Source organism: Pezoporus occidentalis, unplaced genomic scaffold (genome assembly GCF_034315485.1).
Source record: "Pezoporus occidentalis ecotype Australia unplaced genomic scaffold, CSIRO_AGI_Poc_V1 ctg17, whole genome shotgun sequence".
Taxonomy (NCBI): Eukaryota; Metazoa; Chordata; class Aves; order Psittaciformes; family Psittacidae; genus Pezoporus; species Pezoporus occidentalis.
The window spans coordinates 465186-482146 of record NW_026913531.1 but is presented as its reverse complement, the minus strand read 5'-3'; the positions used below and the strand labels follow the sequence as shown (position 1 = coordinate 482146).

Here is a 16961-nt window from a genome sequence, read left to right as displayed (position 1 = left end):
CAGTGCACCCCCGTGCTCCCAGTACATCCCAGTGCACCCAGTACACTCCACCCCAGCACACCCCAGTGCTCCCGGTCCAGCCCAGTGCTCCCAGCCAACCCTCATTGCACTCTCCCTCCCCCTTCTCTTCCATTAATCTCTCCCCCCTCCCCCGTTAATCCGCTCCGCTCTAATCCCGGCTGTAAATGGCCCGAACTCGGGGGGGGGGACTACACGGACACGACCCGGCCCCCCTCGGGACCGAGACCCCCCAAAGGAGGGGTGGGGGCGGAGCCAAGGGGCGTGGCCACGCCCCCCAACACCCAGGAATGGAGCAACCGGAGCGTCTCCGAGACACCACCATGGACCCCCCCGGGCACCCCATGGAGCCCCCCCCCGCCGGTGCCGGGCCCCCCCCTGCGACACGAGACGGCGCCGCGCTGCGGGACCCGCTTGGGGGGCAGGTAATGGGGCGGTGAAAGAGGGGGCTGTGGGGAGTAACGGAGGGGGGCCTAGAGGGCTAGAGGGGGAAGGGGTATAGCGACGAGGGCGGCTAAATTATGGGGAGTCCCTGTGCATCACCCAGGGAACAGGGGGGACCCAAACTATGGGGGTCCCTGTGCCACCATGGCACAGAGGGGCGTCCTGAATAATGGGGGTCCGTGGGTCATTGAGGGGCACCCAAAGGACAGGGGTGTCCCTGAGCTACAGGGGTCCCTGTGGCTCTTTGGGGCACATGGAGTACGGAGGGGGGGGGCTAAGTAATGGGGTTTCCTTCTGTCGTTGAGGGTCACACAGGGGATAGGGGAATTCTCAAGTCACGGGGGTCCCTGGGTTATCGTGCATCACCCTGGAGATAAGGGTGTTCCCAAGCTGTGTCATCCTGGGACTCCCAGGGAACAGAGGGTCCCCAGACTACGGGGGTCCCTGTGATGCTGTAGGACATGCAGGGGACAAGGTGGTCCCCGAGTTAGAGGGGGTCCCTGTGTCATTGAGGGTCACCCTGGGAACAGGGGGATCCCCAAGTTACAGGGGTGCTATGCCACCATGGGTCACCCTGGGAACAGGGGGATCCCCAAATCATGGGAGTCCCTGTGCCACCAAATGTTATCCAAGATATAGGGGGGTCCCCAAGTTATGGGGGTCCATGCGTCACTGTGGGATATGCTGGGGGTAAAGGGAGTCCCTGTGTCATTGCACATCACCCAAGGGACAGGGATGACTCCAAGATACAGGGGTCCCTTTGTCACTGTGGGACCTTCAGGTGACAAGGGGGCCCCCTGTGTCATCAAGAGCCACCCTAGAGACAAGATATGGGGGGTACATCCCCTAAATCACATCACGGGGCCACCCTCGTGTGCCCCTGACCTTGCAGCAGCGGATTAGTGAAGGCAGCGAGCGGGCAGCGGTAATCCCGAGCAGGCGAGGGAAGGGGGGACACCCATCACCTTGAAGAACAACGGGGGGGACACCCTGATTTTGGGGGGGCACCCCAAGTTTGGGAGACGGGGGTACCCCCAGGTTGGATAGAGAGGGCGTGCAGCATCCTAAGGCCTCATTAATGGGTATCCAGAGCCAAAGGGGCGCCCCAAAAAGGAGGCGGGGGGTCCCTAAAGTTAAAGGGGGGGTCCTGAATGTGATGGGTGCGCTTTGGGGGCTTGAATGCACGTGGATGGAGGGGGGGCGGGGCCAATGAGGGGGGCAAGGGCAATGGAGATGGGCGGGGTTAGGGCCTTCCATCGCTCCTCCCCTCTCCGGCGCTGAGCGCGCCATGGGCGAGGGGGAGCCCAGGTACGGGAAGGGGGGGCACTCGGAAGGCGCTGAGGTGTACTGGGATGGGGGGAGAGCACAGGGGAGCTCCTGGGGCGTCAGTAGACCCCATATGGGGGGTAATGGGGCATGATGAGGTAGCACTGGGGAGGGGTTTGCGGTGGGGGGGTACTGGGAGGTGCGGAGTGGTACTGGGCGGGTACTGGGAGGCGCGGAGGGGGAACTGGGAGTTACTGGGAGGGGGTAGAGAGTGGGCGGGAGTGTAAAGATGGGGGGTTAGAGGGGCTGGGGGGGATTGGGCGATACCAGGAGGCAATGGGGGGGAACTGGGAGGTGATGGGGGAGAACTGGGAGGTGATGGGGGGGACTGGGATGCAGTGGGGAGGATGGAGAGGGGGGTTTGATGTGGAGGGTCCCGGTTCCGGCAATCCTGCCCGTGTGTGTCCGTCCACCCCCCGAGGCCACGCCCAACGCGGGGCTGCTGCGGGAACCGGTACCGCAGCGCGGTGGAGCCCCTCAGGACTTCCCCCACCGGGAACGGGAACCCCCCTGGGAGCCCCCACCCGCACCATGGGCCACAGGGACCCCCACAGAGACCCCGAGTGGGAGTGGGAGCCCCCAGACACCCCCTGGCATCGGGACCTCCAGTGACACATACACACCCCCCCCGGGAACCCCAACCCCGCAGGCACCCATCCCGGCACCGGGGAGGTGGGGGTCCCTGTCTCTTTGAGGGGGTTCCAGTGCTGGGTTCCAGTCCTGGGGGCGGCATGGTCCCGGCTGGGGTCCAATGCTGGGTAGGGGGGTCATAGTGCTGGGGGGGGGTCGTGGTAAGGGTAACAGTGCTGGGGAGGGAGGAGCAGTGCTTGGGGGGTCCCAGTACTGGGGTGGGGCTCCGGGCCCGGGGGAGATCCCAGAGGATGTCCGAATTCACGGGCGCGTCCTGGTGTGGGGGTCCCGATGCTCGCTGGGGGGGTCCTGGTCCCTATAGGGTGGTCCCGGTGGGGTCCCAGTCCCGGGTGAAGGTGTCCCGGTGCCCACAGGGTGTCCGGGGAGGCCCCGTTGGGGTGTCCCGGTGCCCATGAGGGGTCTGGGGGGTCCCTACGTGCCGCAGCATGGCCGGGTACCTGATCAGCGGCGACACGGGATATGTGCCCGAGGACGGGCTCACGGCGCAGCAGCTCTTCGCCTCCTCCGATGGCCTCAACTACAAGTGAGGGAGACGCCCCCGAACCCTTTTAGAGCCCCCGGAACATCCCAACCCCCCGACCCTGGACCCCAGGCAGCCGGAGACCCCCCCAACCCCCCCCCCCCAGTCATCACCCCCAGACCTTCCAAGCCCTTTGCCCCCCCCCCCCCGGACCCTCCCTAGACCCGCCATAAGCCCCCCAAACCCCAGGTACACCCACACCCCCCCAAGACCCTTCCCAGATCTCCACCCCCCCAGGCCCCCTGTAGACCTCCCCTTTGGCTCCCCCAGACCCCCCCCCAATCCTCCTGAAGCCCCACCAGGCCCTTCCCATACCCCCCCCTCCCCGACTGCCCCAGGGCCCTCACATCTGCCAAGACTCCCGGGTCCCCCCAGACCCCCTCCGGATCCAACTTTGATCCCTCCAGACCTTCCTAAAACCCCCCAAGACCCTACCCTGCCCCCCCAAGGCCCCCCCAGACTCCTCATAGACCCCCCATAAGAACCCCCAGGCCGAAACCTGCCCCCGCCATGTGGTCAGGGTGCAGCACCCAGATCCCTGCGCCTGCCCCGCCGTATGTGTGACATTCCCCCAATGTGGGACTGGGGTGGTTTGAGGGGGCTGGGGGACACTTGGAGGGTCCATGGTGAGCCCCCCTTGAGCCCTTCATCACCCCCTGCAGTGACTTCCTCATCCTCCCCGGCTTCATTGACTTCACGGCTGATGAGGTGGTGAGTCCTGCCCCCTCCCCCCCCCCCGCACCCCCCCTTGGGGTGATGTCCCCCATTGGGGTGAGTCCTGACCCCCCCACTGGGATGCTCTCACTGTGACCCCCATTGGGGTGATGTTCCCCATACTCCCACGTGTCTCTGTGACCCTCCCCTTAGGGTGACATCCCTCATTCCCCCCACTAGGGTGAGGGGTCCCCCCACCATTGACATCCCTGTGCCCTCCCCACCCCACAGTGATGTCCCCGTGGCACCCCCATGGGGGTGACATCCTCATGATCCCCCCAAGGTGATGTCCCTGCCCCCTCCATTGTAGTGAACTCCCTGTGACCCCCCCGGTGATCCCCCCCATAGTGATGTTGCTGTTGCTGTGCCCACGTGGTGCCGTCCCCGTGCCCCCCGCATTGAGGGACATCCGTGGTTCCCCCCCCCCCCCCAGGACCTGACCTCGGCGCTCACCCGGACCCTGTCCCTGAGCACCCCCCTCGTGTCCCCTCCCTCCGGGGGCAGCACCGAGGCTGAGCTGGCCATTGCCATGGCGGTGAGCGGGGTGGGGGGGAACACCCCAGAGTGGGGGGGGGGGGGAGCATTGATGGGCGGGTGGAGGGACTCTGGGGTATGGGAGGCACCATGGGGTGAAGGGGGGGGGGGATTTTGAGGTGCCGGGGGGGGCACCCTGAAGTGGGGGGGGGGCCTTGGGGTGTCATGGGGGGACCCTGGGTTATGTGGGGGGCACCCCAGGGCATGGGGGGGGTGTGTGGCCCCAGCATGGGGGGGTCACACACATGGGTGCAGGAGCTTCTGGGTGCAGGACCCCCCTGACCCCCTCTGCCACCCCCCAGCTGATGGGCGGCATTGGCATCATCCACCACAATTGCACCCCTGAGGTGCAGGCCAGCGAGGTGCGCAAGGTGAAGGTAAGGGGGACCCCCACATGGTGTGCTCCTGCCCTATGGGTGCTTCCAACCATCCCGTAGGTGTCCCCCATCAGAGGGTCCCCCACCCATGGATGCCCCCTTCCCCCCCCCCCCAGCAATACTCTCAGGACTCCCTCCGGACCCCAGAGCAGCCGCTCGGAGGTCCCCGGGACAGTGACAGCCACAGCCTGGCCCCGGGGCAGGTGATGGGGGGCACAGGGATGCGGGGCGGGATGTCGGGTGCAGGATAGGGATGGGGAACAGGGCAGGGGTGGGAGAAGAGGATGAGATGTGGGGTGGGATGCAGGGACGTAAGGTGGAATTGGGAGGGTTGGAAGATGTTGGTGGGATGTGGGGCTGGGGTGTGGGATGCAAGATTGGGAGGGGGAGCAGGGCAGGAGTGGGAACAGGGGGCAGGATGTGGGGCAGGGGTGGAGTGGAGGGATAGGGTCAGGAATGATGGGATCAAGGATGGGGTAGGATGGGACAAGGATGGACAGGGATGGGGTGGAATGTGGGGATGGATTGGGATGGGACTCAGGGATGGAATGGGAAGCTGGGGTAGGTTTCAGGGGCAGGACAAGATGGGATCAGAAGCTGGGATGGGTCTCGGGGACAGGGATGGGGTGGGATGGAGGGTAGGATGGAGAATAGGGATAGGATTGGACGCAGGGATGGAATGGGATCAGGGATGAGGTAGGGCATGGAGATGGGATTGAATGGGTTGGGACATAGGGATGCAGTGGGAGGGGTTATCAGGGACAGGGTGGGATAGGGTGGGGTTGGTGGGATGAGATGAAGTGGGATGGGGATGGGATTGGATGGGTCAGGTGTGTGCCTGGTCCCACAGACACGTCCCCACAGGCACTGACCAAGCTCCGGGACCTGGTGGTGGCTCCTTCCGGGGTCACCCTCAGGGAGGCCAACAAGGCCCTGGAGCACAGCAAGAGGGGTATGGATGGGGCACCCTGGGGTCACCTCCGCATCCCCCCATCCTTGGGGTCCCATCCATGTCACTCCATCACTGCTCCCTGCCTGGTGTCCCCTCTGTGTCACCCCATCCTTGTCCTTGGGCGTCCTTCCATGTCATCCCATCCTGTTCCTTGGGGTCTCCTTTGCGTCACCTCATCCCTGGTGTCTCCTACATGTCCCCACACCCCCAGTGTCTGCTCTGTTCCCCCCCCCCCATCCCTTGGTGTTCCCTCTGTCACTCTGTTCCTGTCCCTCGGTGTCCCCTCCATGACACCCATGCCTACCCCTGGGGTCACCTTTTCATCCCCCCATCCCTGATGTGTCCCATGTATCTCACATCCCCTGGGGCCTCCTCTATGTCACCCCATCCTTACAGTCCACTCCTCATCACCTTGCACTCCATGCCTCACATCCCCAGTGTCCCCTCCATATCTGCCATTCCCTTGCCTGTGGTCATTTCTATGTCCCTCCATCCCCATCCCTTGGGGCACCCTCTATGTTCTACTCCCCTGCTGGGATCCCTCCATGTTCCTCACCCTTGGGGTCCTCTCTACATCACCCCATCCCCAGTGTCCCCTCCAATTCCCCCCATCCCTAAAGTCACCTCCATGTCACCCTGTTCCTGAAGTTGCATCCATGTCACTTCATCCCTTGGGGTCGCCACATCCCCCCATTCCTTCATGTCACCCCCATGTCCCCCTCTCCCAGTGTCCCCTCCACGTCTCCCCATGTGTGTCCCTTGGGCTCTTTGCCACAGCCCCCATCCCTTGGAGTCCCCTCCACCCGTGACGTGTCCCTGTCCCTGTGGCAGGGCCACGGGTCCGTGCGGGCTGTGCCCCGTCGCTGGATGCGGGGTCGCGGCTGCTGTGTGGGGCGGCCATCGGCACCCGCGAGGACGACAAGTACCGGCTGGACCTGCTGGTGCAGGCACACGTGGACCTGGTGCTGCTGGTGAGGGATGGACATGGGGGGGCACGGGCATGGGGACACAGCACACTCTGACCTGGGGCTGCTGGGGAGGGACAGACACGGGGGGACATGGGGACACCCCATATCCCAACCTGGTGCTGCTGAGTAAGGGACATGGCAGAAGAACGCTGAGACTGGAGGGGAATATGAAACACAGTGCACCCCAGCCTGCCCTGCACCCCAACCAACAGCCAGACCCACAGCACTGAAATCCTGTTCCCAGAGCATCCCAAACTCTGCACCCCAAATCCTTCCCCCAGGACATCCCAATGCTTCCCCTGCCCTGCACCCCAAACACTGCCCTGCTCCTCACCCTGTGACACCCCAATACCCTGCACAACCCCCCAAATCCTTACCCCTGTACCCCCATGCTCCCCCTGCCCTGCTCCCAACCCCACAGCACCTCAATTCTCAGCCCCACAGCACCCCAAATCTCTCCCTGCCCAGCACCCCAAAACCATGTGTCCGCCCTATGCCTCCCCTCACTGGGTGCCCCCCGTTCCTTGTCCCCAGGACTCATCCCAGGGGAACTCCCGGTTCCAGCTGGGGATGCTCCGGTACATCAAGAGCCGGTACCCACAGCTCCCGGTCATCGGTGGCACTGGTGAGGGGGGTGGGGAGGGGGTGATGTGGGGCTCAGAATAGGGATGCCAGAGGTGTGGAGCAGGGTGGGGGTTTGGGGTGCAGTGTGGGTGCAGGGCAGGGGCGGTATTGGGGTATCATGGGATAAGGACTGGGGAGCTGTGGGGCAGAATATTGGGATGAAGGGCAGGGACAGCACTGGGATGCCATGGAGTTGGGTATTGGGGTGCTCTTGAGCACGGTTTTGGGGTGCCATGGGGCACTGAGCTGCTCAGGGGGATCATTGGGGTGCAGTGGACCCCATGAGCTAGGGGTATCATGGTGTGGGGATGTCCCATCTCAGTGTGTCCCCTATGGGGTTGTCCCCCATGGGGGTGTTTCTATGAGGGTGTCCCATATTAGCGTGTTCCATGTTGATGTCCCCTCTGCAGGTGTCCCATCTGGGTCTGTCCCCATGGGGGTGTCCTATGGGTTCTGTTCTCAAGTGTCTCCTTTGGGATGTCCCATGTCAGGGTCTCCGATGTCAGGGTGTCCCATTTTGTGGTGTCCCACCTTGTTGTCCCTTGGCGGTACCCCTGTCAGGGTGTCCCGTCTCAGTTTGCCCCCAGTGGGGCTGTCCCACGTTGGGGTCTCCCCATGGGGGTGTCCCATGTCGGTGCGTCCCGTTGGGGTATCCCATGTTGTGCTGTTGCAGTGGTCACAGCCGCCCAAGCCAAGAACCTCATCGATGCTGGGGTGGATGCGCTGCGGGTGGGCACCGGCTGCTTCACCCATGAAGGTACCTCCTGACACCCCAAGCCCCTCAAACACCCCCCCCCCCAAGCGCCCCCGTTGCTGCCGCCTTGGGCGCTGTCCGCCCTGCGGGTGCTGAACCCGTGCGGGTGCTGACGCCGTTCCCGCAGCGCAGGCGTGCGGGCGGCCGCAGGGCACCGCCGTTTACCGCGTGGCCGAGTACGCGCGGCGCTTCGGAGTCCCGGTCATCGCCGACGGCGGCCTCCGCACCCTGGGCCACGTGGTGAAGGCGCTGGCGCTCGGCGCCTCCACGGGTAGGGGGGGGCAGTCCGTGTACACCAGCGGGGGAAACGGGGCGGGGCGATGGATGGGGCCGCCCCTGCACTCACCCCAAAGCCCAGTATGGGGTCGCTGACGTCACATCTCCGTGCACCCTCTGGGATCCCATCACCCCCCGGCACCCACATTTGGGGTTATCCGGGGGGGGGTGGTGGTGGATGGGGACCCCCTTGTACCCACTTTTGTGGTCATTCTGGAGGGGGTTATGGGTGGAGACCCCTCTGCACCCACCCCAAAACTCATCCCTGGGGGGCTGACCCCCTGTACCTCCCCCCCCCAATACTCATACTGGGGTCCTGACACCCCATCTTGCACCCACATTGAGGGATACCTCGAGGGTAGTTGATGGATGGGGACCCCCTGCACCCACGTTTAGGACCCCCCGGGGGGGGGGGTGATGGATAGGACCCTCCTGCACCCACCCCAAGGGGGACCATCACCCCGCCACCCACCCTCGTGCCCCCCCAGCGGGTCCAATGGCTTTGACCCCGCTGTAACCGCCCCAAAGCTTACCCTGAGGAGGGCCTGATGCCCCCTGTAGCCCCCCATTGGGTCCCTGCCCCCCAGTCCCCCCCCTTTTCAGTTCTGACCCCTCCCAAACCTCCCCATTCTCCTCCCCGTGGGTCCCTGACCCCCCACCCTTGTGTCATTTGCCCTCCCATACCTAACACCCCCATGTCCCCCCACAGTGATGCTGGGCTCCCTCCTGACCCCCCCCACCGACCCCCCCCCTGAATTCCTCCCACGCGATGCCACCCGTTTGTCACCACACCAGGACACAGCCGCTGGCCACCACCACAGGTACATCATAGGGAGGGTCTGGGGCGGGGGGGGTCCCTGCACCCTGAACCCCCCTTTTTACCCCCCCACCCATGTCACCCCATAGCAAGGGGGACCCATCCGGCCCCATCCCGGAGAATTCCATCCATCACTTCATCCCGTACCTGATCGCTGGGATCCAGCACGGGTGCCAGGACATCGGCGCCCGGAGCCTCTCAGTGCTGCGGTAGGTTGAGGGGGGGTCATGGAGGGGGGCGTTTGGGGGTACCCGACCCCACTGACCACCCAATCCCCCCCAGGTCCATGATGTACTCGGGGGAGCTGAAGTTCGAGAGGAGGACGATGGCAGCACAGCTTGAGGGGGGGGTCCACGGGCTCCACTCGTAAGGGGGGGCAAAGGAATTGATGGGGTGTGGGATTACACGTGTTGGGCGGGGCACCCAGTGATCCCAGTTTTAGATTATGGGGGGTCCCAGCTACCCTTTGCTCAGGTATTGGGGGGGTCCCAGTGTCCCTGTGCTGGGGTTTGGGGGTCCCAGCTCCTCCCCATTGCCTCAGTGTGAGCTACTGGGGGTTCCAGTCTCCCCCATTGCTGGGTTTCGGTGTTCCCAGCCCCCTCCTTACCCTATTGCCAAGCTCCCCCAGCTATGGTACACCCCTGTGCTGGGAGTACTGGTCCTGACTGGGAGAGCCTGGGGCACTTGGGGGCTTGACCTTGGGCTCCCTGAGATACTGCAGTGGGTTTTGGGGTCTGGGTGTGGGGCCGGGGCTTCTTGTGTTTGGGTGGCTGCTGATTGGTTGGTTGAGGTGCTGGTTAGCTGTGATTTGCTGGTTGAGGTGATGGTTGGCTGGTTGACCAGGATGCTGATTGGTCACTTCATTGCTGGCCAAGATGCTGATTGGTTGGCTAGTCAGGATGCTGGTTGGCTGTGATTGGTCAGCTGGTTGGGATGCTGGTTGACTGGTTGCTGTCCTGTCTGCTGGTTGGTTGATTGGTTGGGGGACCAGGTTGCTCATTTGTTCGTTGAATGGTGGTTAGAATGCTCGTTGGGTGACTGGGTGATCAGTCAGGATGCTGTTTGGCTATGATTGGTCAGATAGTTGGGATGCAGATTGGCAGGATGCTGACCTGGTTGCTCATTGGCCGGCTGGTTGAATGACACACACACACCCCTCCCCCCCGACTCCCCATCTCTTCCCCGCAGATATGAGAAGCGGCTGTACTGAGGATGGGGTCCCCCTGACCCACCCCCCCCCGGAGCAGCACCATCACTGGTGCTGCTCTGGGACTCTTTGCACTATGGGCTGGACTGCTCTGACCCCCCCAGCACCCCTCAGGGCCATGGTGCTTGGGGGAGCCCCAGGGTGCTGCACCCCCCTGAACCCCTTCTTGGGGGGAACACAGGACCCCCCACTCAGGGTCCCTCCGCTCAGGGTCCCCCCATCCTGGAGACATCCCCACCCAGGGGTCACCCCCAACCCAGGGACCACCCTAGAAGGGACCCCCCCACCCTGGGTGTTTCCCCTACCCAGGGACCTCATACCCAGGGATCCCCCATCTCAGGGTGTCCCCCCCACAGGGACCCCCCCCATAACCAGGGAGCCCCCACCCAAGGGACCCCCCAGTCCAGAATCCAGGGACTGCCCATCCCAGGGGTCCCCAGCAGGCTGAGGGGGACCCCGTTATATCAGGTATTAATAAAGTAATAGAGCATCCCATGGTGTGGGTATCGCATGGAACACACGTGGAACATGTGATAAACATGTGATACACGTGACACACGTGACATGGCTTCGCACACCTGGGGACAGCTGGGTCACCCTGAAGTGGTGTTGCACAGTGGGGTGGGCTTGCATGACATGACATGGCTTTACACACTGTGACACGTGTTTGCACATGGAGACAAGGGTTTGCACACCATGGGAGTAGGTTTGCACACTGGGACACAGGTTCACACACTGGGTCAGGGATTGCAACCCTAGCAGAGGTTTGGACACCATGGCTTGCCCTTGCACACCATGGGCACAGCCTCGCACAGCATGGCACATGTTTGCAGGCCGGGGCGCGGCCTTGTGCTCCAGGACACAGGTTTGTGTCCCACATGTGGCAGAAGTGATGTCTCGGCTGAGGAAGAGGAGGGCAGAGGGAGCTGCAGTGGCGCACCCATCAGCACCAGTGCCACCATGAGTACCAGTGCCACCATCACCACGCGTGTGAGCAGCGGGGCAAGTCTGAGCGATGTAACCGTGGGAGACGAGAGGGGCCGAGCTCACCCGATCGGAGCCGAGTCGAGTCGAGTGCGACCGAACGGGGCCGAGCGGGGCCGAGTTTACCCGAGCGGCATCGAGCGGGGCCGAGCTCAGCCGAGTGGAGCCAAGTGCGACCGAGAGGAACCGAGCGGAGGCGAACGGAGCCGAACGGAGCCGAGCTCAGCCGAGCCGAGCGGGCCTCCGCCGGGTCCTAGTGCCCGCGTCCATCGCGGAGGAGGAGGATGAGGAGGAGGGGGTGAAGAGGAGGGTGAAGAAGGGGGGGCTGTAAAGGTGGGGTGGGGGGAGGTGAGGGGAGGGGCCGGTGCCGCTGAGACCGGTGCTGCCGTGGAGCGGGGCCGCGGCTGGAGCCGCCGCCGAGGCCGGTGGGTGCTTGGGGGGGGGGCTGTCCACGGACGGGGGTGTGGGGAAGGGGTGTGTCAGGTATGGGGGTGCTGGGGTGCAGTGGTTTGGGGTGTCCAGGGCGATGGGGTGCCCGGTATTGGGGTGCTGGGTACGGGAGTGCAGGGTGCTGGGTATTGGGGTGCCCAGGATACCTTGGGTGCAGGGGTTTGGGGTGCTGCTTTGCTGGGGTGCACGATGTTGAGGTGCTAGGGTGAAGGCTGCTGGGGTACCCAGGGGTTTTGGGGTGTGTGGTGTAGGGTGCACGGGGATGGGGTGCCCATGGTGCTGGGTTTCGGGGTTCATGGTGCGGGGAGCTCAGTGTTGGGGTGCAGGGCAATCGGTGCGGGTGCTGCGTGCCCAGGGTGGAGGGGTTTGGGGTGCGTTACACCAGGGTGCTGGGTGCAGGGGTGCTGGGGGGTGTTGGGGTGCTGGAGGTGGGTGCCCCCCCCCCCGCTGTCTCACGCTCACACGCGCTGTCACGCGTGCACACCCACACGCGGTGTCACACGCACACGGCCACCCACGCGTGCACGCGGTGGCGGGAGCGTGGGGGGCGGGTGCGCGTGCAAGGGGGTGCGCGGTGAGGGGGTGCGAGGGGGGGCGCGCGCAACCACGCGTGTGCTGCCACGCGCATGGGACCCGCGGTGATCCCGTGTCTCGCGCGCGTGCACCCCACGGGGTCCGTGTGTGTCACCCGTGGGTGCTGCACCGGGACGTGCGGGTGTGCCCCCTCCCCCGCCCCCCATGTGTGCCCTTGCCCCCCCCCCCCCCCCCCGTGCCCGGGCCCCGCACGGTGCCGGTGCCACTGGGTCCCGTCACGTCACATCCAGCGGGACTCGGCCGATGTGACACCAGGGACAGCTCCTGTCACTCGCATTAGGGACAGGCACCGGGCGGGGGGGGGGACACACACCGGGTCATGGGGGGACCCAGGTAATGGGGGGAACCAGGTCACGGGGGGAGGGTTCCATCACGCTCCAATGAGCTCCATGGGCCCCGTGGTGCTGGGGGTGCTGAACGCTGTGGGGCTGTGGGGGCTGTGGGGCTGCCCATGGCTGTGTGCCATAGGAATGGCTGTGCCTCGGGGATGACAGTGTTGTGAGGCTGGCCATGGGGCAGAGTGTGCCATACGGCTGGGTGTTCCGTGGGGCTCAGTGGGCTGTGGGGCTGGGTGTGTGCCATGGGGTGGATGATGTGCCATGGGGCTGGCTGTTCCATGGGGATGACTGCGCCATGGGGCTTCGTGCGCTGCAGGGCTGGCCATGGGGCTGGCTGTGATGTAGGGTAGGATGCGTGCTGTGGGGTTGAGTGTGCCATGGGGTGGGCTATGTCCTGTGGGGCTGGCTGTGATGTGGGACTATCTGAACCCTATGGGTCTGGCTGGGTGCCATGGGTCTGGCTGTGCCATGGGGCGGCTGCTGTCAGTCCCCCGCAGACCCCATAGCGGTGCCCAGCTCCGTGTAACCACCACCCCACCCCCCCCACCTCCGCAGATGTCCCTAGCGATGTCCCCAGTGGGGCCGGGCGCTGCCCCCCACCTGCTGCTGGCCCTGCTCTGCCTGCCCCCCATCTATGGGGCTCCCCACAGCGACGCCCCCCCCGTCTTGTCCCTCAACCTCGGCCTCAACTTCAAGATCAAGGTGCGAAGTCGGCCCCCCCCCCGCCCCACATCGCCCCCCCAGCCCCACAGCCTGTCCCCATTGGGGTCAGGCTGGGACCCCGGTGACGAGACGGGCTCTGGGACGCCCCCATTGGCAATGGGGGGCTTTGGGGGCGTCCCCCCCCCAAAGGGGACCACCCCATCTGAGAAGCACAAGGGGCTGGAGCTGGACATCGCCATTGACCTGACAGCGGGGCTGGACCCCAAAGTGGGGTCGTCCCCCCCCAGCCTCCTGCAGGGCCCGCCTATGGCCGGTGAGTGCCCCCCAACACCGGCCTGGGGTCCCCTCCCCAATATTAAGCCCCCCCCCCCAATCTGTGGGTCCGTGTCTCCCTCCCCCCCAGGGTCCCTGGCTCCCACGGTGCCCCCCAAGTTGAGCTTTGAGGCGCTGGGGGGGGGCAACGGCTCCTGGGGGCAGGAGGAGGGCGGCAGCGGCAGCACCGAGCCAGGTGAGGGGAATGGGGGGAATGGGGGGGTCCGGGGGGGCTGTTGGAGGGTCCGGGGGAGTTCCTGGTGGGATTTGGGTGTCATGGAGGAGAGTGAGGGGTCCTGGGAATGGGGAATGGGGGCTATGGGTTAATGGGAGCTTAGGGGGGGCCTGGAGGGGAAATAAAGGGGGATCGGGGGGGGGGGGGAGGAGTTGAGGAGGGTCTGGGGCGCTGTTGATGGGTCCTAGGGGGAGTCTTGGGGGTCTCTAAAGGGGTATGGGGGGTCCGGGTGGGATTGGGGGCATCATCGAAGAGAGGGGGTCCTGGGAGGGGAATGGGGGCTCCTGGGGGGATTAATGGGGGAGTAGGGGGAGCCTGGGGGGATTGGAGGGTTTGGGAGCCCCAGGTGGAAGAGATCCGGGGGAGGGGGGCTTAAGGGAGTCGAGGGTGGGATCGGGGGGTACTGGGGTTGTTTTGGGGTCTTAGGGGAGTCGGGGGGGGGGATCGGGGGGGCATTGAGGGTGACTGGGGGTGATTTGGGGTCTCTTATGGGGGGCAGGGGGCTCCTGGAGGGTTTTGGGGTGTCCCGGGGGGGGGGGGAGGGGCTCAGTGGTGTCCTGGTGCATCCCGGCCCCCCCAGTCCGCGCTGCACGGGGGTGCGGGGGGGAGCGCACATGCCGCGCGGGCGCTCACCCCCCTGACCCCCCCTTTCCCCTCTCTGCAGCCCCGCCCACCCCCTCCTCCTCCCCCTGCCCCCCCCCGTCGCGGTGCCCCCCCCACCCGCGCGCCTCCCCCGCGCCTTTCGCGTGGCCCCCGCACTTCCTCCCCCCGCCCCGCAGCTGGGGCGCGGCCGCGGGCGCGTGGGGCCGGGCGTGGCCCGCGCACGTGTTCGGGGCGGGGGCGGTGTTCGCGGCGCTGGCGCTGCTGGGGCTCGCGCTGCTGCTGCGGGGGGGCGCGGGGCGCGCGGCGCGGGCGCGGGGGGCGCTGCTGGCGGTGGCGGGGGCCGCGCGCGCGCTCCCGCTGCTGCTGGACCCGTACGAGCGGCGGGGGCTGCTCCCCGCGCCCTGCGCGCGCCTCCTCTTCGAGCTGCCCTTCCCGTGCCTCGGCTGGGGGCTGGCGCGGGGCCTGGCGCGCCCCCTGCCGGCCGCGCTGGCGCTGCTGCACCTGGCGCTGGCGGCCGGCGCCGTGCTCGCGGTGGCGGGGCTGGGCCGCGCGGGGGCGCTGCTGCTGCTGCCGCGGGGCGGGTTCGTGGCGCTGGCGCTGGGGCTGGCGCTGGCGCTGCCCGCGGGGGGCGGCTGCCGCGGGGGGGCGCTCCTCGGGGGCGCCGTGGGGGTGCTGGGGGCGCTGGGCAGCGCCGTGCTGCAGGTCTACGGGGTGCTCACGGCCATGGGGTGGGCGGGCACGGGGCCGCAGGGGCCCTGGGGGTGGTGGGGGCTGCAGCTGGGGTGCCGGGTGGCGGAGGTGGCCATGGGGGGCACGGTGGCCGCCATGGCCATGGTCAAGCCGATGTCGCAGCGGCGCCCCGCGGAGCAGCCAGAGGGGGGCGGCGAGGCGGGAGGCGGGGATGCGGGGGGGGGATCCTGCGGTGGGGCACCCACCGAGGCCACGGAGGGGGACGGGGACCCCACGGCCGGGTACCGGCCCCCGACGCCCATCAACCTGCGGCGCAGCATCGACGAGGCGCTGGGGGCGCGGCACGGGATCGGCCGCGATGTGGGCGGGTTGGGCTGGAATGGGCTGGGAACGGGGTGGAACGGGCTGGGAATGGGGGGCAATGGGGGCTCCAGGGTGGGGGGCAGCGGCAAGGCCACGGTCCCGAGTGTGGAAGGAACCCTGACGCCGAGTCTTGGGACGTCTGTGACGTTGTCGAGTCTTGGGGCAACCTTGACGTCGAGTCTCGATGGGGTCCTGAGCTCTGGTCTTGACACAACCTTGGTCTCGAGCCCTGGGACAGCCTTGGCCTCGAGCGTGGGTACAGCCACGACACCAAGCATTGTGACAACTGTGACCTCAAGCCTTGGCACTACCATGGCACCAACTCTTGACCCAACCGTAACAACGAGTCTTGGCCCAACCATGACCCAAAGTGTTGGCGCATCCGTGGCCCCAAGTCTTGGAGCAACCACAACATCAAGTCTTAATGCAACCGCAGCCTCAAGTCCCAGCACCACCAGCGCACCTGCAGCCACCACAACCAGTGCACCGGTGCTCAGCACAACCAGCAAACCAGAGCTCAGCACCACCAGCACCACACGCATCGGCACAACCATGGCCTCAAGTCTTGGCACAACCACGACATCAAGTGTTGGTACCACTGTGACATCAAGTACTGGCACCACCAGCACACCAGGTCTTGATACAGCCATGGCCCCAGATCTTGGTGCAACCACAACTCTTGGAGCAACCACAACACCTGTTGGTACAACTATGACATCAAGTGTTGGTACAACCACAACCCCCAGTGTTGGTACCACCATGACATCAAATGTTGGTACAACCACAACCCACAGTGTTGGTACCACCATGACATCAAGTGTTGGTACAACCACAACCCCAAGTGTTGGTGCAACCACAACCACCAGTGTTGGTACCACCATGACTCTGGCTCTCAACACAACCATGACCTCAAGCGTTGGCACAACCATGACCCCAAGCGTTAGCTCAACCACAACCTCAAGCCTTGGCACGAGCAGCACACCAGCTCTTGGCACAACTGCAGCACCTCTTGGAGCACCCATGACCCCGAGTGTTGCCACAACCATGGCCCCAAGTCCTGGCACCTCCACCACAGGACCCAGCCCCACCGGCGTCCCCGCCTTGCACTGCTCCTCCTCCGGCACTGGGGCCCTCGCGGTGTCCCCAGGGGTCCAGGACAGTGCCCCCCTGTCCCCACAGGGCAGTGACACCATAGACTTGTAGGGGGGCATCCCCAAACCCCCTCATGGTGCTGGGGGCACCCAGTGGGGCTGGGACCCCCCTCGGACCCCCAAGTGCTCTGGAGACCTCCCCAAGAGACCCCATCTGCCCCCCAGGTCCCTGGGACCCCCCATGTCCTTGAGACCCTCAAGTGCTGATGACAACCTGGGACCCCTCCAAACACCCCCAAGGTCCCTGAGACCCCCAAATACGGGTGACATCAAAGCCCCCCCATATCCTTGTGCTGATGAGAACTTGGGGACCCCCCAGCAGCCTCCAAAGTCCCTGTGACCCCCCCCAAGTATGAGCAAGAACCTGGAGCCCCCCATGTCCTTGAGCCCCCCAAG

At 65.7% G+C, this 16961-nt stretch overlaps 2 protein-coding genes across 3 annotated transcripts; both read left to right on the top strand.

Annotated features, from left to right (window-relative positions):
• The first annotated feature begins 1690 nt into the window (after window positions 1-1690).
• On the top strand, window positions 1691-10674 carry IMPDH1 (inosine monophosphate dehydrogenase 1). Of its 2 annotated transcripts, XM_062613655.1 has the most exons (15): window positions 1691-1770; window positions 2864-2962; window positions 3622-3670; window positions 4107-4208; window positions 4510-4584; window positions 4701-4787; window positions 5449-5536; window positions 6368-6507; window positions 7039-7129; window positions 7802-7885; window positions 8010-8153; window positions 8868-8979; window positions 9065-9184; window positions 9258-9341; window positions 10164-10674. In XM_062613655.1, exons 1-15 carry the CDS (start codon window positions 1751-1753, stop codon window positions 10183-10185), a joined length of 1317 nt encoding a protein of 438 aa, XP_062469639.1. In that variant the 5' UTR covers window positions 1691-1750; the 3' UTR covers window positions 10186-10674. The 2 variants fall into 2 exon arrangements, with proteins under 2 accessions (XP_062469639.1, XP_062469640.1); XM_062613656.1 differs by lacking the exon at window positions 8010-8153.
• Window positions 10675-11464: 790 nt separating this feature from the next.
• On the top strand, window positions 11465-16617 carry PRRT4 (proline rich transmembrane protein 4). The gene is made up of 4 exons (XM_062613620.1): window positions 11465-11591; window positions 13104-13524; window positions 13615-13719; window positions 14423-16617. Exons 2-4 carry the CDS (start codon window positions 13104-13106, stop codon window positions 16615-16617), a joined length of 2721 nt encoding a protein of 906 aa, XP_062469604.1. The 5' UTR covers window positions 11465-11591.
• Window positions 16618-16961: the final 344 nt, after the last annotated feature.

Excerpts from the sequence above, each read along its gene's own strand:
- PRRT4 (XM_062613620.1), top strand. The coding sequence starts at position 13,104 with ATGTCCCTAGCGATGTCCCCAGTGGGGCCGGGCGCTGCCCCCCACCTG. Across the intron at positions 13,525-13,614 it reads GCAGGGCCCGCCTATGGCCG|GGTCCCTGGCTCCCACGGTG; the intron begins GTGAGTGCCCCC and ends CCTCCCCCCCAG. Across the intron at positions 13,720-14,422 it reads CAGCGGCAGCACCGAGCCAG|CCCCGCCCACCCCCTCCTCC; the intron begins GTGAGGGGAATG and ends CCCTCTCTGCAG.
- IMPDH1 (XM_062613655.1), top strand. The coding sequence starts at position 1,751 with ATGGGCGAGGGGGAGCCCAG. Across the intron at positions 2,963-3,621 it reads TCCGATGGCCTCAACTACAA|TGACTTCCTCATCCTCCCCG; the intron begins GTGAGGGAGACG and ends CACCCCCTGCAG. Across the intron at positions 6,508-7,038 it reads ACGTGGACCTGGTGCTGCTG|GACTCATCCCAGGGGAACTC; the intron begins GTGAGGGATGGA and ends CCTTGTCCCCAG.